Consider the following 26,415-nt stretch of genomic DNA (forward strand, 5'->3'; position numbering starts at 1 on the left):
TTCAACTGCCCTGTTTCTGACACTGAGGCGAGGGGGAGCCTCGGGGAGATGAAACACCGACCTTGCCATTCACAATCTCTAACCCAATGGCATCCACTTTGGCGCTGCTGATCCCCAGGAGGACGCCGTTCTCTGAGGAGGTACAAAACTCAAGGGTGATGTTTACATCCGATCGGACTTTGTAGCCTTCTTTGACTGAAAAACACAAGGAGACCTCAGAGTTATGGGTGAGTTTCGTCAGGCTCAAGAAAGCTCGGGCTTAGAGAGAGACGCCCGGCCCCTGGACCGGCTCTACAGCGGGAGCCCCCACTGGGGTTCAGGAGATACGGCTCTAGCCCCTTCTCTGGATCCAGCTCCACCATCATCGAGTCACCTTTAATGTCTGAGTCTCAGTTTGCACATCTGTAAGATGAAGTGCTGCTTCTAAAGAAGACACACAGTTAGAAGGGCTAAGCCAGACTGGAGCCAAGGCAGGTACATCCTGTCATCTAGAGCCAGATAGGGAAAAAGCAAAAGGGATTTGATCCAACCTAATCCCTTCACCTTCTGTACAAGAGTAGTCTGCTTTATTTTCACCTACCACGTGTATCATTTACTGAGTCTATTGGTCAGAATCTACACTAGGTTTTTTTAAAAAGTGGACATTTAGTTGAATAATTTTTATTGAGGTGAATAAAAAGCTGAGATAAATTGAGGACATTAGCTATAGAAGATAGTGTTACCCACATACAGGGCTGAAGGGAAAATGCAAGAAGGTGGTGTTGTTACCAGAGCTTGCAAGAGGAGTGGAGGAGAGTTGTGTACTAGCTTTTCTCCTCCTCCCTCCCACCCCAGTCTTCTACCAGAACCTTCCCGGCAGCCAGAGGGCAAAGGAGCTGGAAAAATGAGTTCCCCGAGACAGCAAGGAGAACGGGATGGAGGGGAGCATGGCTCCGAGTGCAAACAGGGAGTGAACCAGCAAATTAAGTATCTACAATAAAAGGTGGAGGCAATGTCAGATACATCTGAAGGGCCAGTTCTAAGCTTTGAGGAATTCACATTCTAAGGCAACTTAGAGACTTAAATTCTTTCACTTCTAATTGATTAATATTTTCAACAATCTAAATGGAGTTAATTTCTTCATCAAATCTGACTTGCACTTGGCTGGCTGGTCTAAATATTTAATGCTGTTTATTTTTAATTCAAAGACCTTTATTAACTTGGACAGTGAGAGCACGCCTTTCATAAATTTGGGGAGGGTACAGATGACACTGGGACCATGTGTTGCCAGGAGTTGCCCTGCCCCAGGGGCTGGCACCTTTGTCTGGCCATCTGGATGGTGCAGAGTGAGAAGGCTTGTACCTTAGAAGTTGAGAAATCAACATAAATTGTAACATTTAACTAGATGTGGTCTTGCTGCAGCCTCACCCCGTGGGTCCTGCTCTGTCATACAATTCTTGGGTCCGTACCATCTTAGAGGGTAGGTGAATCCCAAAGATTTCTTTTGAGATTGTCGGTAATACATACCAAGAGCTGCATATCCACTTCCCTCAAAGAAAGTTCCTTCTTGGGCCTCTGCATAGCACTTGGCTACTGCAGATGCCGATACCGGGCTGTCCTTGTCCAGCTGCCTGCTGTTCACAGTCACCTCCCCAATGCAAGCAGGGATGCTGTGGGTGATCTAAACCGAATGACATGAGGGTGAGAGGCGGTGAATACAAGGAGGAGGGCGAGGGCAATTTCCCCCTGTACTTCAACATTACCATTTGGTTTTTAAAATCCAATTGCCACCATACTTCACACGAATGTCTAACTTAAAACTACTATGAAGTATCTTTGCTAATAATGCGGTAAATGTGTTTTCTCTTATCTTGATTAAATATCGTAAAAATCAAGAATGGGGAGCTTTCTAATCTGCAAATACAAATTCCCTGGGCCTTCCTGAATTTCAATGGGGCTAAGTAGCTGGGGAAAGAAATCTGCTCATTAACTAACAGGAGGGCTGGCTGGGCTTCAAGGGGAAGCCCCCGCAGAACATCAGGAATGTGGTTTGAAAGGATTGCATCTTGCAGCCAAACCCCAGGTTGAAAAAATGAGACAATTTGAACATGAAAATGTTCCTTTAAACATAGACACGATGGTGGTAAAGGCAAAATGGGCCCCATAGAGAAAATGCTGCTCACAATTCCCGTGTTCCTGGACCTGTAACCGGAGGGAAGGCCTCCCAGGTACAGCTTTCCTTCCACGTCCAAGGCAGTGCCATCCCCCACGGTGGTCACCATGGGGGACTCCTGGCCATCCACTGTCATGAAGCCCTTCCTTTTAAAGTACTCTGTCTTGACCTGGACCAAAAGGAAAACATGCTTAATTTTCAAGGAATCTGAGAAACTTTAACAGGTGTGTGCTTGCAACTCCATTCATTACAGCCTAAAGGATGGCTCCGAGTTTCACACAGCTGGTGCTGCGAAGGGACTGAGCCTGCTGGACGGGAAGCGGGGACTAGTGCTTGCTTTAGAGAACAGGTGTCCCAGAGTCCTACTGATGAGGTAGTGGGTGGTGTGCTCTCACATTTGGCCCACTCAGACCATGGGTGGGCTTAGTGCGCTTCTCATCCTGGCGACAATATTTTTGGTAGCTTTCATTCGTTCCAGCAATGTTTGCTGAGTGCCTGTGAGGTGTCAGGCACTGGGCTAGGCCCTGGGGATATTTCAGGAAGCAGAACAGGTCCCTGCGTGGAAGGTGCTTACATTCTGTTGGAGAGCTAGCAAACACAAGGCAAGCTAGGCATCCAAGAGAAGGCTTCCACTGCAGTGAAATGGAAAGGGCACAAGGAACAAGCGGAGTGAAACTCGGAGGGAGAGATGGGGAGCTCCCCGAGAGCGTACCGTGTGCCACCTGCCGTCACTGAGCAGCGCAGGGTGAGAGACCTTGGTTCTCCCCTTCCCGAGATCGAATGTGAAGTGGAGGCGGCCCCCGTGCAGCTGCAGCGCAGCGTGATCCACCTGGTGCTGGTGAGCCATGTAGTAAACCAGACCACTGGAGGCAAATGTGCGGATCCTTAGCTGAACTGAGAGCCTGGAGGAGAACACGAGCTCAGCCCTCGGGAAGGAATAAGCTTTTACATTTACTTTTTAAAATAACTTCAAAGAGATAACCCAATCATTACTCTAACATTTATATTTAGCATTTCAAGAGAGTCCCTCATTTACCCACCCATTCATTCAACGAATGGCTACTGCATGCCTGTATCTGCCAGGCACTAAGTCTGGGAACTGAGGCTAAGGCAGTGAACCAAGAGAAGTTCCCTTCTCCCTGAAACTAACGCCAGAGATATACCAGAGTTAAGAGTAAGCTGTGAAGGGGCCAATGCTGGTTACGTTAAGCTGTCAGGCAGACAACTCTGGAAGATGGTATTTCAGCTGAGATCTGAATGACAGACTGGAGGAAGCCCCACAAACCTCTGTACGAATCCTCAACCAGGGCCACGTGGGAGATGGTGCCCCACAGGGGTAGAGGGAAGGGTTGTGTCTGGTGTCCTCCCACATAAGGAAGGGGATGTCACAAAGCACACTGGGGTAGGAAAGGGGGGCCTGCCTCCATCCTCGTGGATGAGAGCCTCTGGGAGGCCATATTTAGATTTTATGTTAAGTGCACTAGGAAGTCATGGGAGGGTTTTATAGGGGGAGTGAGCATGACTTGATTGATATCTTAAAAGAAAATTCTGATGTGAAAAACAAATTGAATGGGGCCAGGTGACAGCGGGCCTGGGACAGGTAGCTGTTAGTCAACAGAGGCCTGGTGGCGGCTTACACCAGGGAGGTGGTTGGGAATGCAGTGGAGGTGAACAAACACATAGAAGATATCCTGGAAGATATCTGGGACTGAGTTTGGAAAGTGAAGAAAATAACCTCTAGGTTTGGGACTTGGGTAACTGTGTAAAGGAGGATGATGCCTACAAGACATGGCAGAGACCAGGAGAACAGGTTTGGGGGAGACTGTGAATGTCCATTTGGTGTGTGTATTGAGGTTGAGGAGCCTGTCCCAATCCCTGGAGATGTGAAGCCAGTTGCATGAAGGACATGTTGCATGAAGTTGCAACTTCATGCCAGTTGCATGAAGGAGATGTGAAGCCAACTCCCGAGTTTTAAGCAAAAGCCAGGGCTAGAGATGTTAAGTGCCGGCAAATAGAAGGTATTCCCAAGCTGCCCAGGGAGAGTTTGTGGAAGGGACCCTGGCTTTCATTGATGGAAAAAGACCCAGCAAAACAGACTGAGCAGGGATGGGCAGGGAGAGAGGGGGAAATTAAGAGCATGTGGGACTTTCAGCCAAGATGGAGACATAGGTAGACACACTGTGACTCCTCCCACAACCAAAATAAGGACAACAACAATTTAAAAACAAAATAACAACCAGAACTGAGAGAAAATTGAACTGTATGGAAGTCGGACAACCAAGGAGATAAAATAGACACATTCATCTAGACCGGTAAGAGGGGTGGATTTGGGCAGCTGGATGGAGAGGGGTCGTGGCCCAAAAAGTGGTGGCACTGGGTGTGAAAGGCACCTTGGGCATGTGAGCCGGCAGCAGGTGGACCCCGGGCATCGGGTGGCCACAGGCAGACCCAGGGAGGTGCCGATTGTGAAGTGAGTCACTGCGTGCAAGGTGGCTGACCAGGTGGTCCCACATTTGCACACAGATAAACCAGGCAAAACTGAGGACCAAGACGGACTCAGGGTCCCAGCTAGTGGAAATGAAGCCTCAAATTACCGATTGAAAACACCTGTTGGGGTTGAGGCACAGGGAGAGACTCCTGTCTTCACAGTAGTTTGTTGGAGAGACCCACAGGGTCCTACAATGTACACAAGCCCACCTACCTGGGAATCAGCACCAGAAGGGCCCAGTTTGCTTGGGGGGAGTGGCAGAAGGAACTGAAATCCAACAGAAAGCGGAGCAAGTGCCATTGTTCCCTTTCGGACGCCGCCCCCACATACAGCATCGCAACACAGCAACTGGCTTGCCCCGCCCGGGTAAACACCTAAGGCTCTGCCCCTCATATATAACAGACTTGGCAAGACACCCCCCAAAATGGCCCAAACAGAAGAACACATCAAAGCTCCACAACAAATACAACTAAGTGACAAAGAGATAGTCAACCTATCAGATGCACAGTTCAAAGCACTGGTGATCAGGATGCTCACGGAATTGGTTGAATTTGGTAGCAAATTAGATGAACAAATGAAGGCTACACTAAGTGTAATGAAGGAAAATGCACAGGGAACCAATAATGATATAGGAAGGAAACTGGGACTTAAATCAATGGAATGGACCAGAAGGAAGAAATAAACAACCAAACAGAAAAGAAGGAAGAAACAAGAATTCAAAAAAATGAGGAGAGGCTTAGGAACCTCTGAGACATCTTTAAATGTTCCAACATCCGGATTATAGGGGTACCAGAAGGGGGAATGAAACAGCCACGAGTGGAAAACTTATTTGAACAAATAATAAAGGAGAACTTCTCCAGTCTGGCAAAGGAAATAGACTTCCAGGAAGTCCAGGAAGCTCAGAGAGTCCCAAAGAAGTTGGACCCAAGGAGGAACACACCAAGACACACCGTAATTACATTAGCTAAGATAAAAATGAAGGAGAAAATCCTAGAAGCAGCAAGAGATAAGGGGACAGTCACCTGCAAATGAGTTCCCATCAGATTGTCAAGCTGATTTCTCAAAAGAGACCTTACAGGCAAGAAGGGGCTGGAAAGAAGTATTCCAAGTCATGAAAGGCAAGGACCTACATCCAAGACTGCTCTATCCAGCAAAACTTTCATTTAGAATGGAAGGGCAGATAAAGTACTTCCCAGATAAGGTCAAGTTCAAGGAGTTCATCATCACCAAGCCCTTGATGTATGAAATGTTAAAGAGACTAATCTAAGACAAAGAAGATAAAAAGCATGAATAGTAAAATGATAGGAAACTCACAATTACTAACAACCACACTTAAAACAAAAACAGAAACAAACTAAGCAAACAACTAGAACAGGAACAGAACCACAGAAATGGAGATCACATGGAGGGTTAGCAACAGGGGAGTGTGGGGCGGGGGAAGGTACAGAGAATAAGTAGCATAGATGGTAGGTAGAAAATAGAGGAGAGCAAAAATAGTATGGGAAATGTAGAAGCTATAGAACTTAATACACATGGACATGAACTAAAGGGGAGGAAGTGGGTGGTAGTGGGGGTGGAGGGGAGTGAAGGGGAAAAATGGGACAACTGTAATAGCCTAATCAATAAAATATATTTTTAAAAAGAGCATGTGGACCTAGGACGTCGAGTGGCCAGGTGTGTAGGACATTGCTGAGGGCCGAGCAGAGGAGGCACAACAGGATGTGGCCACAGCAGGTCTGGGGACAGCTCTGGCCAGAGCAACAGAGGAGTGAGGGGAGGCTTACTGGGTGGGTGGGGGAGGAATTGAGGAATTGAGAAAAAGGCACACAGCCACGTAGACAACTCTGAGAAATCTTACTGTGCAATTGAGCCAAGATATCACATGTGAGGGAGTAGGGAGAGGTGTGAAGACTTCTGGAGAGTCTCTGTTTTAAAAGTTGGAAACTACTAGAGAGGAAATGGTACAGGTATTGCCTCTGGGGCCATAGTGCCCAGGTTCGAATCCTAGCTCTGCTGTGTGCCCCTGAGCAGACGACTTACCTTCCCTGTGCTTCATTTTCCTTGCCTATAAAATGAAGGTAACAGTAATCAGGATAACTATGAGGACCAAGTCAGGGTTTGTGTGTGAAACACTGAAAGGCTCTGCTGCAGTGTTGGCTCCTCTTGTCATCACCAATGACAAGAGGGATGACGGTTCTGCCTCTGGGTCCATGGGAATCATGTACGAGGGAGGGGGACTTGGATGCTGCTGTTGTCTCTGAAAGGAGAGGGGGACAGGCTCTGGAGGGAGAGCCTGAGGGAGCAAGAGGGAGAACAAGTATTGTCTCTCCATGGTGTCAGGGAAAGAAGTGGAGGGGTGGGGACAAGGACAGTGAATTGCTTCTTTGGGAGGTAGACAGATGAAGGAGTTTTCTCTTCCCAATAAGGCAAATCATCAGCTAGGGTATGAAGAGGGATGTATGAGTTTTGAGGTAAGAGAAGCTATGAAAAAAATTTTCAAAATGTATTGAAGGAATGTGCTGGTTCCCCATATAGACTGGAGTTTCTACCGGAGGTTTTTAGCCATGGCCTTAACATCATGGTAGGACAGAGACATGAATTTCTGTAGTCCCGGCCACCAGCTTGGGTTCTGGCATGAATTAGGCCAAGTGTGGGTTTTATCTGTGGTCCCAGTACAAGAGATGAGAATGTGAAGGGAGCCTGCAAAGGAACAGGAGAAATAATGGCAGCCATCCTCTGGGTCGAGGGTAAATTGTGCTGTGGAGCTAGAGACGGAGGTGATGGTCATGAGAAAACATGAGGGCTCCGCAGTCTGCATGCTGGTGAGGAACTTCTAGGAGTAACAGAGTAGTGATGAGGAAGAGATTGGTTACATAAGATGCTTAAAGCAAAGGGTCTGGAGGTGGAATAAACACTTATGAAGTAGGCAAGGGTATGGCGATGGGAGAGGCTGGCTGAGGAAGGAGGAGGAAAAGACCTCTGACAGCTTGGAGCCAGATGACTCGAAAGCTCAGGTGTTGGTTGGGTGGCTGTGAATTCACAGAGAACGATGGCAGGAGTGGTAGAAAAGAGACACTAAGCTAAGGTCTGAAGCTGATGGGGAGTTAAGGGCAAGGACAAGAGGTACAGGGCATGGCAGAGTCTGCAGACGTGAACTTCAGATTGGCTAGAGATTCAGAGGAGGAGAGAGGAGGGATGTGGGGTCGGAGGGACCTTGGCCAGCCTCCGGTGTTGAGATTTGCAGGATGTATGCTGGTTTTGCCTAAGAAGTGTCTTTGGGGACAGGCAGGTGTGAGGGAGAGACTGAATGTGTAGACCAGCATGGGTGTGGCCTTGGGAATTTGGGGGGCACAGTGAGAGAGTGTGGGAAGGCAGTTTCATCAGACTGGGGCACGCTTACAGAAGAGTGGGGCTGAAGCAGGGTGTCCGACCCGTTGTGGGCTCTGCACCACACTGGAAGAAGAAGAGTTGTCTTGGGGCTGCACAATAAATACACTGTGACACGTAACCACAATCTGATGATGTTTTAAGAAACTTTAGGATTCTGTGTTGGGCCACATTCACAGCCATCCTGGGTTACACGTGGCCTGGGGGCAGCAGGTTGGACACCTGTTGATTAATCTAGGGGACTTCAGATTCCGGGAGTGGGGACTGGCTCGGAAGATGCCCCCGTGCCTCCCTACGAACACACAAAGGGGCAGCGACCAGCCACCCTCTAGAAGGGGAGAGGACAAGACTCAGGAAACCTAGTTAACCACCGAGTGAGCGTCCAAGCCATTTTGACCGACCTCTGCCTCCTCACTGCTGCCCTTCAGTGGCCAGTTGAGCACTCCATGGAAAAATTATAAAGCCACTTTGGAATAGACCCATTGCGAAAGAACACGTCCATACTCATCAAGCAACAGGATACCTCAGAAGGGCTTTAGAACAATGCCTACCTCTTTCTGACAGCCAACTGATTGAAAGGCAGCACCAAATGGCTGCCTTGTGTGAGGCCAAACTGGTGAGCGTCGGGGACATACTCGGGGGCTCCGTCCACAGCACACTGCTGCTGTAAGAGATCCACGAGATGCTTAGCCCGGTGCAGCCTGGACCCCTACTCACACGCGCACATTCTTCTATGAGGGAAACATCTCAGAAGCAATCATATCAGAACGCCAACAACCACAAATGCATGCTTGTACTGATTTACTTCTCTCCATTTTAAATCATTTACCCACCAGGCCTTTATCTCTCAGAGAAGGCAGTTGGAGCTTCTCAAGTGGTAAGGCCTTGCTGCCACCCCTCACTGTCCCCCTGGGTCAGAAGATGCCAGTCCTGCAGGAGCAGCTGTCGCACAGGCCCTGGGACACTGGGAGTGCCCACAGGGGACAGGCCCAGCAGAGTCTGACAACTCTAATTCCTCATGGACAGGAGAAGGTGAAGCCAAGAGCAGCCAGCTGGAGGGGGCTCCCGGCCCCCCAGGGCAGAGTGTGAGGAGGCAGAGAAGGTGCCCTGCACACACTGACCCCAGCCCAGGTGAGGCCTCAGACTCTGTTTCCCAGCTCGGGGTGGGCGGATGCTACCGGAGACCCGCCCTGAACTCGAAGACTAGCCTGCTCAGAAGGAGCTGCCTTCGTGTGGCTGTGCCATCGTCTAAATGATTCGAGTGCATGTGTTCAGCGAAGGAAACAGAGAAATCAGAAAAGGAAAGAGAAACTGAAAACTAACAATGACTGCCATTAAAAATGTTTGGTCAAAACTGGCCTTTTTTAGATGAATCAACTCCTCTTTTTTTTAAGCAACAATATGTACAATGGCTTCCATTAAGCACTTGTTTTCATGTTTCTGACTAAATCCAAAATGACTGCGAGCCTCCCAGAAATCTGTCAGAAAGCTTGCTGTATGGCGGCCAGGTGTGTGTGTCTGAACGTTGTGCCCTGCGGTCCCTGGAGGCCATGCCACGCCGTCTGTCAGTCTGCTGAGGACCATGCCCTCCCTGCCCCCGCACTGCTTTTGATCGTAGGACAAGGCCTGCACTCCACCCAGGCTCCTTTGAAAAGTGGCTTCCAGCTGGTTCTGCCACAGGAAGGCAGTGCCCAGAGACTGGAGGCGGGCGGATGGAAGAAGCGAGCATTTCTCTCCACCTTGGAGCTCCGGGCGGCCTCCCTGGCAGGGCCTGTCTTCGTGCTTCTGTGTCCACCAGACAGCTCGCTCCCTCGGCAGCCTCGGCTCCCACACTCAGGTGGCACCACCTTCTCCCTTCTCACTGCTCCTGTGTGCTCATTTAGCTGCCCCAACACCGTGAGAGGGGGCCTGCATTTAATTTCCTCTGGGCCATGCTCTTTTGCCCTGACTGGACCTGACCCATATGATGTAAGAGGCCCCTCTTACTGGACTGGGTAAAGGCCGCGGCTCTGGTGGGAGCTCGCCATCCACTCCATGGAGAGCCAGCTCAGGCCTTTGTGACAGCAAGCAAGTGTCCAGGTCCACTTGTTCATAGTCAAGTGCACGGGAGAAATCCAAAAGTCTAGATACAAACACAGGGTTTTCAAAATTAATTAAGATACTACAAGCCAGCACATGAACCAATGTCATCTGATTATTGAACACTTAAAATCCATTAAAAAAACATTGATCTATTACTCTTAGAGTAACCAAATTGACCATCTTTCACACTCACCAGAAGTCCAGACATCCTTATATAGTTTCTTGTTAGATGTTTCTGCCTGTCCCCCATCCCCAGCACGCCCCCATGTCGTCCACCTGGCCATCCTCAAGCACCCTTCAAGAGCTGGCTCAAATGAGGTCACCCTCCTGCTGCCCTGGGGCAGATTGTGCCCCACCACAGGGGCAGATTCCATCCCTGGCTCTCACAGCACTGCAGTGGATCCAGGTACACACTGATTCTTCCTCACAGGTTTCCCTTTGCCAGGAAGTCATGAACTACACTTGTCAGGAGTCTCTTTCCCCTGAAGCCCACGCAACACGTCCCCAGTCCTCACCTCCCCTACCGGCACACTCTGAGGGCCTGTCCCTGAGCGGCACAGACTGGTTTCTGCCCTGCCGCGTTCCCAGCCTCACAGCTTTCAGGAGCATCCAGATGCTTAGTCAATTAATTAATAAGAAGTCAATTGGGTAAATAAACATATCAAGTGTAAAAATAACTAAATCTAGGGTCTGACATAATAGTTGTGTTGAAATCCGGTGCAATGTTTCACTTGTGTAAATTTCAAGGACTCCTAGGGGTTCTTTCACAAAGAAGGACACTGAGCTCATGAAAGATCTAACTCCTTGCTCAAGGTTGCAGGGCAAGTCAAGAGGGGAACCTGAGTCTGTTGATACTCAGTGCAGGGAACAGAGACTTCCAGTTCCTAATCAGGCAGCAACTGTTTCGGGAAGAGCCATTAATAAGCAGGAGCCACAAATAGCCCAATTGTAAAGGTTCCTTTAAATCAGTGAGCTCCAGACAACAAGAAAATTCCATCACAAAACCTCTACAGTCACTTAAATGCAAGCCAAAAATATATTTGACCTCTGCTCTTTATTGGTAGTCCTAAAGGAACTAAGGTTATGATTTTCTTTTTATGTGTGATGACCAGATCTATCCATCATTTCGATTCAATAAAATACATTTGGGAGACTTTCAGGATAGAACAATGGGGTTCACTTCAGGAACTTGTATAGAATGGTAGGCAATTTCAAACAACAAAATTAGATGGCAGATTGGTGTCAGTCCTTGGCACTGAAAGATCCAGAAGTCAAAACCATGCTGAGAGCACAGTTACACTTACTCCATGTTAAAGACGAGGTTTCTGATACAGCCATGGAATGATCTTCTCATCCTGAGCATCACTGTCCCCTCACCCTCTGGGATCCCCCCTACATACAGGTTGGACACATCTATTGTCGTGCTTTCCATGGATGGGCCCAAGTTCATTCCTACAGGAGTTGTCTCATCCAGCTGGACAGTGATAATTCTAAAGGTCGAAGGAGAAAATTTTAAAAAATGCTTTTAAATATAATAAAACATAGCTGTCTATTTTAATATATAATTCTACAAGTACTTACTGAATAATGAAAATTCCATGAAGATAAATTTTAACAGGGTATTTTGTGTATATAAAAGGTGAATCTTGAAAATTAAAAGCTACAATTGAGCATTCTCCAAAAATAAATGGAATGTTATTGAGTATTATTAAATTCAATTGTTTTTGGAGGGTATTTTCTTTTGCTTCTTTAACTGTAATAAAATGTCCAGTGTGCTTTTAAAACATTTGGTCTATAGTTTTGAAGGAAAATATACATGAATGTTGATATATCTTATTTTTCACATCTTAACAATTTACTGTTTTACCACTTATTATTTAGTAATGATAAACTGCTAATGTTTACTAATACTATATGCCACAAAATTAATCTAATGTAAAGATAATTTATACTGGACATCAAATAAGAGAGGTTAAGTTGTTTAATTATGAAATTTCTAAAAATATCTTATGAAAAAGCACATAAAATAATACCTAAGGAGGTACTCTAGAAAGGTTATAGAACTATTTTAGATCAGTAAAGACTCTGGCTGCTAATGACGTCATAGTAATCATCCCCGTCATTCAGACAGGAGCACCATGACAGGCACCCTACTGGGGAACTTCCATGAGGTCCCATGCCCTCGTTACACAGATACCTCCCGCTCCTTATCAAGGAGATGGAATGCTCTTGCCCGTCGCTGTACGTGCCCCTGGGGGCCTGCAGGAGAGCTCTTCTCAGGCTTGTGCCATCCCCAGAATTAACATGCACTTCAACGTCACCTTCAACGAGCATGATGGAGAAGAAGGGCTGGAAAGATTGCATAAAGATTTCCACAGGAAAAAAAGTTACTATAGGATTTTAAAAATTATCATCTTATGACAATAATGTGGGAATACTAGCACCAAGTGAGCAATTTCTCAAAAATATCACCATCTAAAACAACCATTTAAAATTTTGTATACTACTTTCTCTTCTCTATTCATATATTTTATATTCTTGATTATGTTATTATCACTAACGATATCAAAGATTTGCATTTATATAGTCTTCATGCTTATTATTTATTGCCACATTATGTACCAACAAATAGACACATTGTAAGTCATTAATCTGTTTCTTTTTCCAGTGCTGTTGAGATGTAATTCACACATAACATTGTATTAGTTTAAGGCGTACAACATAATGATTTGATAGACATACCTACTGCATAATGATTACAGTAAGGTTAGTTAACATACATGTCTTGGCTGTTATAAATAATGCTGTGGTAAACATGAGCACGCAGCTATCTTTTTCAGATAGTGGTTTCATTTCCTTTAGCTATATATCCAGAAGTGGAATTGCTGGATCATACTGTAGTTCTACTTTTAATTTTTTTTGAGAAATTTCCATACTGTTTTCTATAGTGGCTGCACCAATTTGCATCCCCACCAAGAACACAGAAGGGTCACGTTTTCTCCACATCCTTGCCAACGCTCATTATTTCTTGTCTTTTAGATGAGGTCCACTTTAACAGGTGTGAGGTGCTATGTCATTGTGGTATCTGAACCTATTCCTTTATTGTTAAAAATTTAGGTAGTTTATATGTAACTAAAAAAAGGTTTTATTTTTAGAGAGAGGAGAATGGATACAAAAAGAAAGGGAAAGAAATGTTAATGTGTGAGAGAAACACTGATTGGTTGCCTCTCACGTGCTCCCAGTTGGGGACTTGGCCAGGAACCCACGCATGTCCCCGGACCGGAAATTGAAGCAGGGACTTTCAGGTTCTGATGGTGCCCAACCCACTGAACTACATCAGCCAAGGCTATACATAAGTTTTAATAGCCATACATACTGAACGTGGAACTTATTTTGCTTGTGAAATTGTTTTTAATATTTGTAGAAGTGGGATTAAAGAGTTGAAGGTTTTTAAATATTTAAATCTCCTAAAACGTTCCGTGTCCCATTGAGAAGAGGTCCACCAGCAGAACTGGCAGCACTCTTTCCGTTGGCTGAGCAGCAAACCTTGTTTTGCAAGTGGTCCGGTGAGCGCTGGCGGAGGAGAGCAGTCTGGTGGCTCCTCGGAAAGTCAGACATACCATTGTCACATGACCCAGCAGTTCCACTCCTGGGTATACACCCAAAAGAAGTGAAAAGAAGTACTCGAAACAAGGTCGTGCATGACTATCCAGAACAGCATTATTCATAATAGCCAAAAGGCAGTAACAGCCCCAAATATTCATCAATGAATTATATAAACAAATTACACAATGTACACACAGTAGAATGTTAATTAGTTATGAAAAAAGTACTGATGCGTGCTATCATGTGAATGAACACTGAAGGTCCCATGTTGTATGAGTCCATTTATATGAAACTGTCAGAGAACACACAGATCATTCACAGATACAGAAAAGACACTGGTGGTTCCCCGGGGCAGAGAGGGGGAGTGGAAAGTGGCTGTTTAATATTTTTTTATTTTTATTTATTTATCTTTAGAGGGGAAAGGAGGGAAAGAAGGAGAGAAATATCAATGTATGGTTGCCTCTTGTGCATCCCCTGCTGGGGACTGGCCTGCAACCCAGGCATGTGCCCTGACTGGGAATCGAGCCGCGATCGTGTGGTTCGCAGGCCCGTGCTCAATCCACTGAGCTACATCAGCCAGGGCAGCTGTTTAATATTTTTGGTGACACAAATGTCCTGGAACTAGATAGTGGAGGTGGCCTCACAACACTGTGAGAGCTCTAAATGCCACAGTTGTTCACTTTAAGGCAGTTTTTTTGATGCTATGTGAATTCCACCTCAACTGGAAAAAAAAAAAAAACATTGTTGGAGCCCATAAAGCAATCTGTCATTGTTAGCCCTTCATCAAGAGGCTTGTGAGGTATTTGAGGTTTTTGGACAGGTGTTTCAGTCCTCACTCAGACATGTGAATGGTAGCTGTGAGCCGGGGCAGATCAGCCAGGCGCTCTGAACCCATTTTTTCTGTAGCAAAAATATTGGCAGAGGAAGCCACATTCACTCTGCAGAGTGGTTGCGATCATTGCACAGCGGTGTCCGTTAAATGTCTTCCATAGCAGAGGACAGTGCCCTGTAAACTGTAGTCACATTGCCTCTACTCATCAAGAAAACATGTCAGCATTTGTGCAGTTTCTTTAGATTATGTGCTATATGCAAGTTTGAGTGGAGGAAAGGCTAAATATTGCCTATGCTATTGAAATGAAATATTAATATGGAAACACACTAATTTTTCTCTCTTCTCCTACTGCTGATCTATGTGCTTATCACAGGTTACCTTTCTCTTTATGCTCCTTTCCATCTGTAGTTAACAGGTAAACAAAATCCTGCTTCACCGAGCAGCATACTATATAACTTTACAGAATTTGAGATCTTGCTGTTTTAGCCTTAGAATGAAGAGTAACAACCATAATAGGTAGAATAAAATGCAGTATGTGCTACCTGAATGAGTTTTACAAGAATTAGAAGTAGACATCAAATATTTTTCTTTTCAGTAGCCAGACAAGGAACATGGGTTGTGCAACACAAAGAAATTGCTGACTCATCAGGGAAAGACATTCAACCATAGTCACCTGCACTCACTAAAAATGCATGCCCATAAGCAATTAACGTTTACAACTAAATCATTTTTCGTTCAGTTTTTCCTGAAGTCATTTTCTTCCTGAACTCAGGGCTCACTAGTGTTTGAACTACTCACCCTGTGGGCCTGCTGATTCTTCCCATGCCTGCCCAGGGCAGCCAGGATGATGCCACTGCTATTCAAGGTAGCAAATGTTGCCAAGAATTCTGATTCTGGTGACAAAGACTTGGGTGGCAACTCAACATAGCCGCCTTTCAAGAAGCTAGCACTCCGGATGGGCTGGTCACAAAGGAAAGGAATCGCGCAGTCAGGTCCCTCTGCATGCTGAGCCTCCCACGGTGCAGGGACCCGCCCCCCTCCCCATCAGCTCTTTCCTATTCCCCACGCTGCTTTAGATTCTATTACTCTACTAGGTTGGTAAATCAGTGGGCATTTATACAAACTTATCCTAATATTGATAAAATGCTTTCTACCTCCAGTACACAGCCTTTTCTGACTCCATAGGAATTTCTGAGTAAGTCAAAGGTCGATCTGGATATCTCCAGGTTTTTGATGCAGCCCACATAGCTTTTGCTGGTGACACCTTTCCTGTAGGGAAGGGCATGAGAACAAGGATTACGACTCCATTTTTGAAAGGAGGAATACAAGCGGACCCACAAATAAGAAAGATCTGTTTCCACATGTCATTCTGCAGAAATGTTTAGATCTCCCTCTAAGAATGCTAATGATGGTCAAAACTTCAGCTCTCCAAAAAATGCTCTCCTTAGGACTAAAAAAAGGGATTGAATTTTGTGCGATTCATTATATGGATGGCTACCTATAAAAATATATTTGATATTTCAAGGAAAACTATTATAGTTGTTACAATTTAAACATACTAAAACACAGGCCAATTAGAAGAAACAGTATTGGCGTGAGGGAATTACAGTGCAGGGATTATAATCCAACCTGCAAGAGATAGAACATTTGCTCCCATGGGGCCAAGGGCAGGCAATGTGATTTCCTAGGATGACACAGCTAGAGAAGACACTGGTTTTTGTCCACACTGCACACTCACGAACTTTGTCCTGAGTGAAATAGTGGTATTTGGTGAAGTCTGGGATTATTCACAAGCCTATTTGTAGACTCCAAGCCAATATCATATTTTTCTTAACAGAAGCTGCCCCACTGCTGTGATGAGTGGGGTGAGGCTGTAACATGGTCAGGCTCTCCTTTCCAAAATAGGGATAATACTAAGTTATACTCTTAAATGTTAGCTAGGAACATGGTTTTCTGATAGAGTCACATCTCATGTTTCTTTCTCTCTGTGTGGAACAATGAGCTGTGAATCACTGAGCAACTCTATGATTTAGGACAAATCTCAATGTTTCTGGATCGCAGTTTCTTCCCTTGTAGATAAGAGGCTGACCTCCTGATATCTGAGTCTCTTCTAGCATGAGTCTGTGATTTGGGATGTCTTCCTAGAAAAGGGGCTCTGTCCTTTTATCCAATGCCTACGCTCTGTGCTATTTAGGCAAAACACAGATGAACTTGCTGCTACAGGAGCATCCCCAGCACCCCATGTCAGGGGGTGATATCTGGAATCAGGGATTAGGAGAAAGGCTTCCAGTACTGGCTCTGTCTCGGTGGAGGGGTAAGACCTGGGGCACATGTGACCAATTCCCAGAAATTTAAATGTATTTGTTTTTAAGACCAGGGAAGGGGAGGGGTGATTGTGGTTGTAAACTATGTTCCTTGATATTTTCATAAACTTCTAGCAAAAAGAAGGGGAAAGTGGGCCTGGGCTGCTCAGCCCATAGCAGCTGGAGTGGCAGATCTTCTGTGCCATATATATGGGTTCTGTGCAGGACTCAGCCTGCGTCAGCATGCTGATGCAAATGTGCATTTGAAAGCCACCGGGCTGGGGGACTCAGTGTGGGCTTTCGGTAACTCCTCTCCCTGGAAGCAATCTTGCTTTCACTGTAGACCTTTTGTATATGACTTTAAAAAGTTAGAGTTTAATTTTTCCAATCAAAAGCTATAAAGTTGAGGACCATGGACCACAGAAAGTGTGTGTGAATTATTAAAGTCACAAAGTTAAACCTGAATCAGTGTTATAAAAGAATTCCATTGCCTCTCTTCTCTGCCATCTTTCATCCAACTTCCTGATGCTGCTTTTTCTACTTTTACGTATATTATTCATGCTAATCACATAAAAAGAGAATCCAGCTAAGTCTGCAGAAGCATGATTTTCTATGTGTGTGGCTAGAAAGAGATTCTACTACTCTACCGGGGAGGAGAATGACTTGTGATGGAAAGCAGGGTCTCCAAATATTACACAGTAACCATTTTTGGATGTTCTAAAAGCAATAAATATAAAATCATTAATTTCACTGCAGAAGGCTTTCCTCAATTCCCAATTAATACGGCATAGAGTGGTTTGAATCAAAGCAGATGTCACGATAAATTATGTCCTTCCCCAAAGATGCTGATGTTCTAACCCTCAGCATCTGTGACTATGACCTCACTTGGCAATAGGTTCTTCACAGATGTAATCAAGTTAAGATGCAGTCATTAGAGTAGGTCTTAATCCAGTGTGAATGGTGTCCTTATGAACAGGGAAATGTTGGACACATACACAGAGGGACACAGACACGGAGAGACACATACCCAGGGAGACATCCACAGGAGGAAAGACAACACGTGGCCACAGAGAGAATGTCATCTGCATGCTGAGAAAGCCTGGCATTACCAGAAGCTAAGACAGAGGCATGGGAAAGATTCTTCTCACAGCCCTCAGAAGGAAGCAACTGTGCCAACACCTTGGTTTTGGACTTGTAGCCTTCTGACCAGTGAGAGAATGCATTTCTGCTATTTAAGCCACCCAGTTTGTGTACCTGTTTATGGTAGCGCTAGGAAACTGGTAGAGTATACCACTACAGTACACTTAGTTGGTAACTAAGGAAATTAGGTACGGTGGTATCACACCTTGCAACTCTTGACCTAGGCAATCCACCCACATAAATTGGATCCTTATCAAGACGGTTGAGGTCCGAAGATGCTCCTGGGGTTTCCCCTTGCTTGGTTTCCTTATAACTGGTGTTATAGGCATCAGTGACTGCTAGGAGTCCTAAAGGGGATCGAAAGGAATAGACAGTAAGATAAAAATCACTTGCTACAAAGAGTCAAACAGAACTTCTTCAAACAAAGTTCATTTATAAAGACGTGTTCTTTTACATTCTACCATTTCACCAGCGAATGTTCTTGACTATTAACTAAAAATCCTCTGTAGAAAAGTCAGTAAATCCAGAAAGAAAGTAGAATTGATTTAATTCTTGATTCCAATTGAACCTTAATGTTAAGTAATACATTTGTTAGCAGTCTATGAATTAAATATTTGTCTAGAAAAATATGAATCCTGATGCTTAGTATTACAAAGAACACAATGGGTTTCGATGAGAATAGCACCCAGAAAGCTAAAGTCAGTGAAGACCACAGATTTTGGAAAGACTTCTACTCTTGTGAGGGCAACCAATACCCAGTGCATTCAGCTGTGCTTACCTTGCTTCCGGTTTCGCTGGAAGGCGATTTTGTACCAGGTTCCATTGTTGTAACGTTGGTCTGTAACAAGGGCTAGAGGCCCCGAGCCCAGGTCAATTGTAACTTTAACTCTTCCATGGACCAGCTCAATAGATAAAAAGTCTTTCTGTAAAGAAGAAAAAGTCATTACCCATGGCAACAACATCATCACAAGGTTTTCTTTCCCTTCACATCGGGGGTGCCAGAAAGTTTCTGAAGTCAAACTAAGAAAGCTGGACCTGGCCCAACAGCCAGAGGTCGACGCTATGAAACTAAATGGACACTACACAGATATGAAATAAACTCATTATTATCAAAAGCTACAAGTCAATAGAAGGTGTGGAACCTCTCTGTATCTATTTCATTGAGACTGACAAATGGACGAGTTCTAAAAATAAAACTACATGATTGAGAGAATACATGAGATAGAAAAATGGGAACATGAAATTCTAGTGGACGAATTTCAAATAAGGCCACAGTGGTAAGAGTGAAGGTAGGATAAAATACTATTTAAGCTCAAAATTTAACAGTAAATGTTTGATTGATATCTCTAGTGATGGGAAAGCTATCTTCTACTGGGTACTCTTCTAAAGGTTCTTCAATGAATTTGTATTAACATAACAAATAAATAATTTAAAATGGGGACATAGTATGGCATATATATATACATATATGTATGTACAATTAGTATATGCTAATGAAATACTCATTCAACATGAATGTCCTCATAACAACCTAACTGCAAATAAACAGCAGGGTCAAATGCCCCATAAGGAGTCTTACGGTGCCGTTTGAAGTAAGGTAGAGAAGAAGCCCATTTGTTGAAAAGGTACTAAAAAGCATAATTATGTGTGTCACCGTAGCCCGAAGCGTCTTCTCCATGACAGAATATCCACTCCCATCAAAATGGAAGGAAGAGTCTTCATTCAGGGGGCTGCAACACAGAGCAGGTGACATACAGTCCTTTCTCAGGAAGGTCATTCAAGAGAAAAGATGACACAGTTACCGCGTCCTCCCTCACAAAAGTCATGGTAGTGCTATTATTTCCGTAATGTGATAACAACAAGTGTTAATTAAAATATCTTAAAATACGTTTGTTGTGAGATTACGCAACACAAATGTCCATTTGCTTTATAAGAAGAAGAAAGTTAATGTAGGCAGTATTCACTGTAATAACAAATTTCATCAAAAGATGAATAAGTGCTATAAATACTTCTACTTACTGACTAGATTTGTTTGTTTGTTTTAATTTCCTTTACTGTAACTATTCTTTGTTAATTCCAGTGCTGTCAGAATTTTTATGTTGGCACTTATCACCTTCTGTTGATTTTAACTGTTAAATTGGTGAAAACTTGAATCACAATGGAAAATAAATATGTATCACTGTGCCAGAAGAAGCATTAAAAAACAGGCCAAGAACGCCTCAAAGCTCTGCAGGATGAGCTTATGGCAGAGCTATGCAAAGTGCATCCCCATGTTTCTCCCATCAGTGTGTTTCTGGTCTTTCTGGGGCCTCGAAAGGCTGACTTGATACAATGTAAAAATAACCCCAAACCATTAAATTACAAAGTAAGTTCATCTGGAACACATCATTATTATGCTTAAAAATACTTTTCTGGAATCTCATAGGGCCTGAGAGTGAAACTTGGATTGGGTATTTGGGGGGCATGATTTGAATTTTTCCCCAGCTGAAGGTGTATAATAGCTCAACTCAGTACCACATCTTCAAGCAGGACAGAATAACCAAACAGCAAAACTGTTTCCACTAACAAACAAACAAAGCACACTGAAACAAAACAAAAAGGAACAGTGCTTTGTGAAACTTGAGGTTGTATTTATTGCTTCTGCAGTCTAACTTTTTCTAAAAAGTTCTGTTTTGCTCTTTTAGGAAACATAACTTAAAGGAAATGCATTCTGCATAAACTTTTAAACTATGGCTTAATTCTCAATTCTTTTTTGTTGTTGTTGTTAAACATTATATACACTCATTTTTTTCTTTCCAGTCCCAAAACTCCAAATAAAAAGGCAGTTTCAGGACACCTGCAGAATCCAAACCAGACAGCACAAAGCATTAAGAAATCACCAGCTGGAGACTACACCAAAGTGAGCACAAGGCTGTTCTCCGACGGCTCCAGGAAGAGCAGACGCGAAAGGCAGCCATCTTGGCTGAGCGGTGTGACCACAGCATTAATGGAACGCTGTCCACACAAGATGTGAGTTTGTTTTATTTAGGCAAAACCATGCCATTGTAAGCCTAGGTCTTGTCTTGAACACCTTGTCTTGGCCCATGCTTCAGATTTTCCTGTATTTTCTCAAACAAGCAGTATCTGGCTTCAGGGAGCCCCAAACCTCTCACTAAGTTGTCCCAGGCCCAGAACTAGCAGCAGCCAGCCTTGGTTCACAGCTTGGCATCCTCTGGACACCTCCAAACCCAGCACAAGCAGCAGCCATCTGAAAATCACTCTGTAGCTAATGCTGTGTGATTCCAGATGCAACACAGGCAGTGGATGACCTTGGACATGCCAACAGCAAGCAAGGCTCGACTAAAACAGGAGGGTATATACTGCCCACACAGTAAGCGCACCTTGAGTACCCAAATTGGGTAATAGGGGAAGCTGTGTCACTGAATCTTATAGGACACCTAGCACATTAGCCTACTCTATTAAGACTGGGAGATGTAGTAGCTCTTTCTAACACATGAAAACAAACACAGGGAGGCTGCCAAAATGAGGAGAAAAAGAAACATGGCCAAAATGGAAGAAGATAACAAAACTCTTGAAAAAGAACTAAACAAAATGGAGAAAAGCAATTTATTAGATGCATAGTTCAAAATACTGATTATAAGGGTGCTCAAGGAACTGAGTGAGGACCTCAGCAGGATAAAAAAGATACAGTCAGAAACACAGAATACATCAATTGAAGTTAAGAACAATTTACAGGAAATCAACAGTAAAGTGGATGAAACTAAGAATCACATCAGCGATTTGGAACATAAGGAAGCAAAACACAACCAATCAGAACAACAACAAGGAAAAGGAATCCAAACCAATGAGGATATTGTAAGGAGTCTCTGGGACAACTTCATGTACACAAACATTTGTTTCATAGTGTTGCCAAAAGAAGAAGAGAAAGAGCAAGAAATTGGAAACCTATTTGAGAAAGTAATGAGAGAAAACTTCCCTAATTTAATGAAAGAAATAGAAATGCAAGTCAAGCAAGCACAGAGAATCCCAAACAAGATGGACCCAAAGAGGCCCACTCCAAGATACATTATCATTAAAATGCTAAAGTTTAAACACAAAGAGAAAATCTTAAAAGCTACAAGTGAAAAGCAGTTGGTTACCTACAAGGGATCCTCCATAAGATTATCTCCTGATTTCTCAAAAGAAACTTTGCAGGCTAGAAGGGATTCATAAGAAATATTCAAAGTCATGGAAACCAAGTACCTACAGCCAAGATTGCTCTACCCAGCAAAGTTATCATTTAGAATTGAAGGACAGATAAAGAGCTTCCCAGACAAGAAAAACTAAAGGATTTCATCACCAAATCAGTATTATATGAAATGTTAAAGCATATTCTTGAATAAGAAGGTGAAAAATATGAACAATAAAATGGCAGTAAATATATATCTATCAACAACTGAATCTAAAGAAAACAAACTGAGCAAACAAGCAAAACAGAAACAGAATCATAGATACAGAGAACATTTTGATGGTTGCCAAATGGGAGGGATGTGAGGAGTACGGGTGGAAAAGGGTGAAGGGATTGAGAAGTACAAATTGGTAGTTACAGAATGGTTATGGGATGTGAAGTACAGCATAGGGATGAGAGTAGCCAAAAAACACATATGCACAACCCATATACGTGACCCATAGACATGGACAATGGTGAAGGAATTGGCTGAGGGAGTTGGGGGGTGCTGGGTAAGGCTGACAAAAGGAAAAATCTGGGACAATTGTAACAGCATAAATAATAAAATATAATTTAAAAAGTAAAATAGAGGACATCAATGGACCACACCAGTGATTTAATAATGGTAAATTACACACAAATGCAAAAGGCTCAATGAATTTGAATCACTGATCTATAAAAATAGGCTCAATAAACTAGAATTAGTTTATTTAGCTCTCTGAGCTAAAGTTTTTAATAGTAGAGGTGGTTACCAAAAATGAGGATAGATAAATCCATTTATAAACCTAGACATAAAGTACCAGTTTGTGTCTATATCAGCACTTGCCAAAGTATGGTCTATGAAACATAAGCAACTACAGAATGCTCCCTTTAAAAAAGAATTTGGGGTCACAAGAGTTTGGGAAATGCAGCAACTCTAGCCTCTCCCAGGACACGGTTACTGCGCATAGCCTCATGGTAAAACAACACACTTCAGTGTTGAAGTCAGTGTTTTCCAAACATTTATGATCAGGGCACACCCTCTATGGCTACTTTATTTTAAAAAGGAACACACACTAATAGCATACCAAATTAATATTCTTTTAAAAATATATTTTTTGAAATGTTGGTTAATATGATTCAAGAATAGCCAGTTGATTTGCTCAGTGCCCATAAAAATACATTTAATCTAACCTTAGTTTGATTGTACTAATGAGTCAGTTTGGCCTTCAAGCTCAGCTGGGTAGTCATCCCTCTACCAAAAAAAAGCCAGTTCCAAGATTAACATCAGGAGGATGGTAGTACCTGTGAATCCTTCCTCTCAGTAGAACCTTTATGATTCAGTCAGTGGTCCAGAGTGGGTGGAAATCTGGTCAGAGGTTAGTTCTCAAGGAGAACAAAACTCATGGCCACACAGAAAAATGGACTTCCTCATTCCAAAACCGAGAAGAACCAGCCATCATTAAATTCACTCATTGCTGCAATGTGAGGTCAGTGGTTTTTAAATTATCCTAAAAATGATTGATGACAACTGGGAATATTGTAACAGCTAATGTAGGGGAGCATTTTTCATATTAGAAACATTCAGTTTCTACAATATATTTCTACAATTACAATGAATGCTCTGGGGTCAACGTAGGGGACAGAATCCAGGGGTTGGGGCATTTTCAAGTCAGAATCACTAAATTGCCAGGAAGACTTCCTTCCATGCTAGAGAAACAGCATGAGGAAGAAGTGACGATGGAAGAGCCTCAATTCATGTGCTTGTGCTCCTCAAGTTCAAGAGCAGGTGTTGTTACCTCACGAGGTAGTACCACTTTGATGATGTTTGCCAATTACAAAATCTTAGTTTTTCACACATTTATTGACATTTACCTGGAAAGCCATGAGGTATCACTGCAGGAAGATTGGAGGTGAACACTGGTGAACATTCACATTTGTAAAACATTTTCACATACATCATATTATGTGTTCATCACCATAGTTTTGGGAGGTAGGTAAGATAAGTATGGTTATTGCTCTCATATTCTGGAAGAAGAAACCAAACCTCCTGCCATGAGGTATAGTGACCCCAACTCACTGTGAGATTTGCTAGGAGAGCTGGGCCAGGAGCCTGAGCAACTAAGATACCAAATGCAATGCATTTTTTTTTTTTAGTTCTAAGGCTTCAACAAACATGCTGTGGTCATAACTTTTTATGCAAGGTAAGGGAGGGGAAAGCAGCAAATAAAAGGCTTAAACTACAAAATTCCAGGCTGGAAGCCATATGAGAAAGCAGACCTGACAATGACAAAGTGAAAACTCACCCATGAGTTTCTAAAAGGAAATGTGAGTTGCTTCTAACTGATCTTGTCACAGCTCAGTTACAGGTATCTATCTGGACAGAGTAGCCCACTAGATGGAGAATAATATCAGATGTTTTATTTCTCTAATAGCAAAGGAAATCTACGGTCATAATTGCTAAAGTGTTAGATAACAGGTTGTGTATACTTAGGGGGTTATAGTTATTTTGTCAGAAAATAATAGAGGAGGTATTGAGCTGGGCAACATTAGGTTATTAAATGTCTTCTATTACATCAGTATGTTAAAAAATGTTAGGTAGTTCTCCATTTCTAAGTGCATTTTACTTCTAGAATTATAGAATTTAGGAATAGAAAAATACTTATTTATAAAAATTGACAGCACACACAAAAATTCTCATCCTTGGAAGTATTTTCAAAATAAAAATATATAGTGGTTTACACAAGGCTTATTGTGGCTCTTTGAGACAGAAGATTGTTTGAACAGATGTCTGATGCTTCTCAATTTTATGATCCATAATCAAAGCATGTAGTACAAGACACAGCAATAGGAGTACTTTTAAGGGTCAAAAATGATACCCATGCTTCTACTAGTAAATCTACATGCTATCCTTTGCAATAAGAAAACTGACATCACAAACTATCCATCTTTGATGTACATGCAAGTTCTTTAAGCAGTTTTCAGATGTGAATATACTAACTAACATACAATGATACAATGTGTTAAATCGTGGGGGCCTGTTACCTTCCGAAGCAGCCATGGCACTTGCCCTCCCTTTCAATATAGTTCCATAGGCCGATCGACTGTCCATTCAGGAAGGCCTCTCCCATGCAGCCTTTGAAATGAGTAACCTTCACAGCAGGAGACTTCTAATATACAGGAACAAACAAACATAACCCACATATATTTGGTGAAAAGGAATAAATTCTCTAAATACGTGAAAGCTTATATCTAACAGATTCAAATTTTGAGAAAACATCAAAAAATAGCCAGTTTGTAACTACTGGATTTCCTTCCAATTATGAACTGGAATACTAGAATGAGTGACAAGTGGATGGGATCTTCAAGATCATCTCATGCACTAGGGTTGCTTGAAAGAAACCTCCTTTATGAGGAAGGACCCAAAATAAACTGGAATTATCTTCTGGAGTGTAGGCCCCTTGTAGTACAGGCTTCCCCTGCTAGGCGAGTGTTCCAGGAACCCACCTGTATCAGTGTACCAGCTGGCATTGTGGTGAGAGGCTGCATTTGACTGCAGTGAATTTTTTTAAGAGAAATTTTGAAAAAAATTCAAAATTTTTTGAATTTTTTTTTTTTTAGTTTCTTTCATTGTGTTTGCCCATTTCATGATGGGTGATTTATGAGCACACTTGCCCACATTGTGCTGGATATTCAGCAGTTTTTGGCCCAAAATGGCATAACCCCCATACCCCACCCTCCCTATTCACCTAATCTCACCCCAGGCAACTTTTTTTTTGGTTTCTCTTGATGAAAAAAGTCCCCAAAGGGAAATGTTTTGCTGATACGGAAAAGGTGAAATAAAAAATGACAGAAACACTAAAAGTCATCAAAATTGCTGAGTTCAAAAACCATTCTGAGAAGTGGCAAAAACATCTTGATAGGTGTATTGCATCAAATGGAGAGTACTTTGAAGGTAACTGAACTTTAAACATGTAAGAATACATGCACAATTTTTTATAAATAAATTCTGTTTTTTGGGGTCCCCCTCAGAGAGCTGAGAAACAGAGCCCCAGAGAATGTGGTCAGCGGTGACAGGCTGGCTGGCACAGGCTCTCACGTGAGAGCACACACCAAGTCCATGTGACTCCCAGTGTTGGGCGAGAGGGTAGCCAGCTTGTTAAAATAAGTACAATGGGCCCTTCCACTGCACACTAATTAGTGCAAGCCTACTACTAGCATTACAGTCGAGATAAAGGA

The 26,415-nt window shown here is 43.3% G+C and overlaps 1 protein-coding gene across 2 annotated transcripts in view; it reads right to left on the minus strand.

Moving 5' to 3' along the window:
- LAMA1 (laminin subunit alpha 1) overlaps positions 1 to 26,415 on the minus strand; it is a 152,566-nt gene that overhangs the window by 3,502 nt on the left and 122,649 nt on the right. The window contains exons 48-61 of one of the 2 annotated variants that reach the window (XM_037050331.1): positions 25,222 to 25,346; positions 19,570 to 19,720; positions 18,769 to 18,913; positions 18,196 to 18,337; positions 15,702 to 15,816; positions 15,346 to 15,507; positions 12,307 to 12,458; positions 11,414 to 11,599; positions 10,014 to 10,149; positions 8,579 to 8,688; positions 2,865 to 3,054; positions 2,163 to 2,321; positions 1,507 to 1,660; positions 62 to 195 (exon numbers count right to left, since the gene is read on the minus strand). In XM_037050331.1, coding sequence (XP_036906226.1) covers positions 62 to 195; positions 1,507 to 1,660; positions 2,163 to 2,321; positions 2,865 to 3,054; positions 8,579 to 8,688; positions 10,014 to 10,149; positions 11,414 to 11,599; positions 12,307 to 12,458; positions 15,346 to 15,507; positions 15,702 to 15,816; positions 18,196 to 18,337; positions 18,769 to 18,913; positions 19,570 to 19,720; positions 25,222 to 25,346 — 2,061 coding nt within the window. Of the gene's footprint in view, positions 1 to 61; positions 196 to 1,506; positions 1,661 to 2,162; positions 2,322 to 2,864; positions 3,055 to 8,578; positions 8,692 to 10,013; positions 10,150 to 11,413; positions 11,600 to 12,306; positions 12,459 to 15,345; positions 15,508 to 15,701; positions 15,817 to 18,195; positions 18,338 to 18,768; positions 18,914 to 19,569; positions 19,721 to 25,221; positions 25,347 to 26,415 lie in introns of both variants that reach the window. The other variant, XM_037050330.1, reaches the window with a different exon arrangement.

Source organism: Sturnira hondurensis, unplaced genomic scaffold (genome assembly GCF_014824575.4).
Source record: "Sturnira hondurensis isolate 20B ecotype Veracruz unplaced genomic scaffold, ASM1482457v3 Scaffold0006713, whole genome shotgun sequence".
NCBI lineage: Eukaryota > Metazoa > Chordata > Mammalia > Chiroptera > Phyllostomidae > Sturnira > Sturnira hondurensis.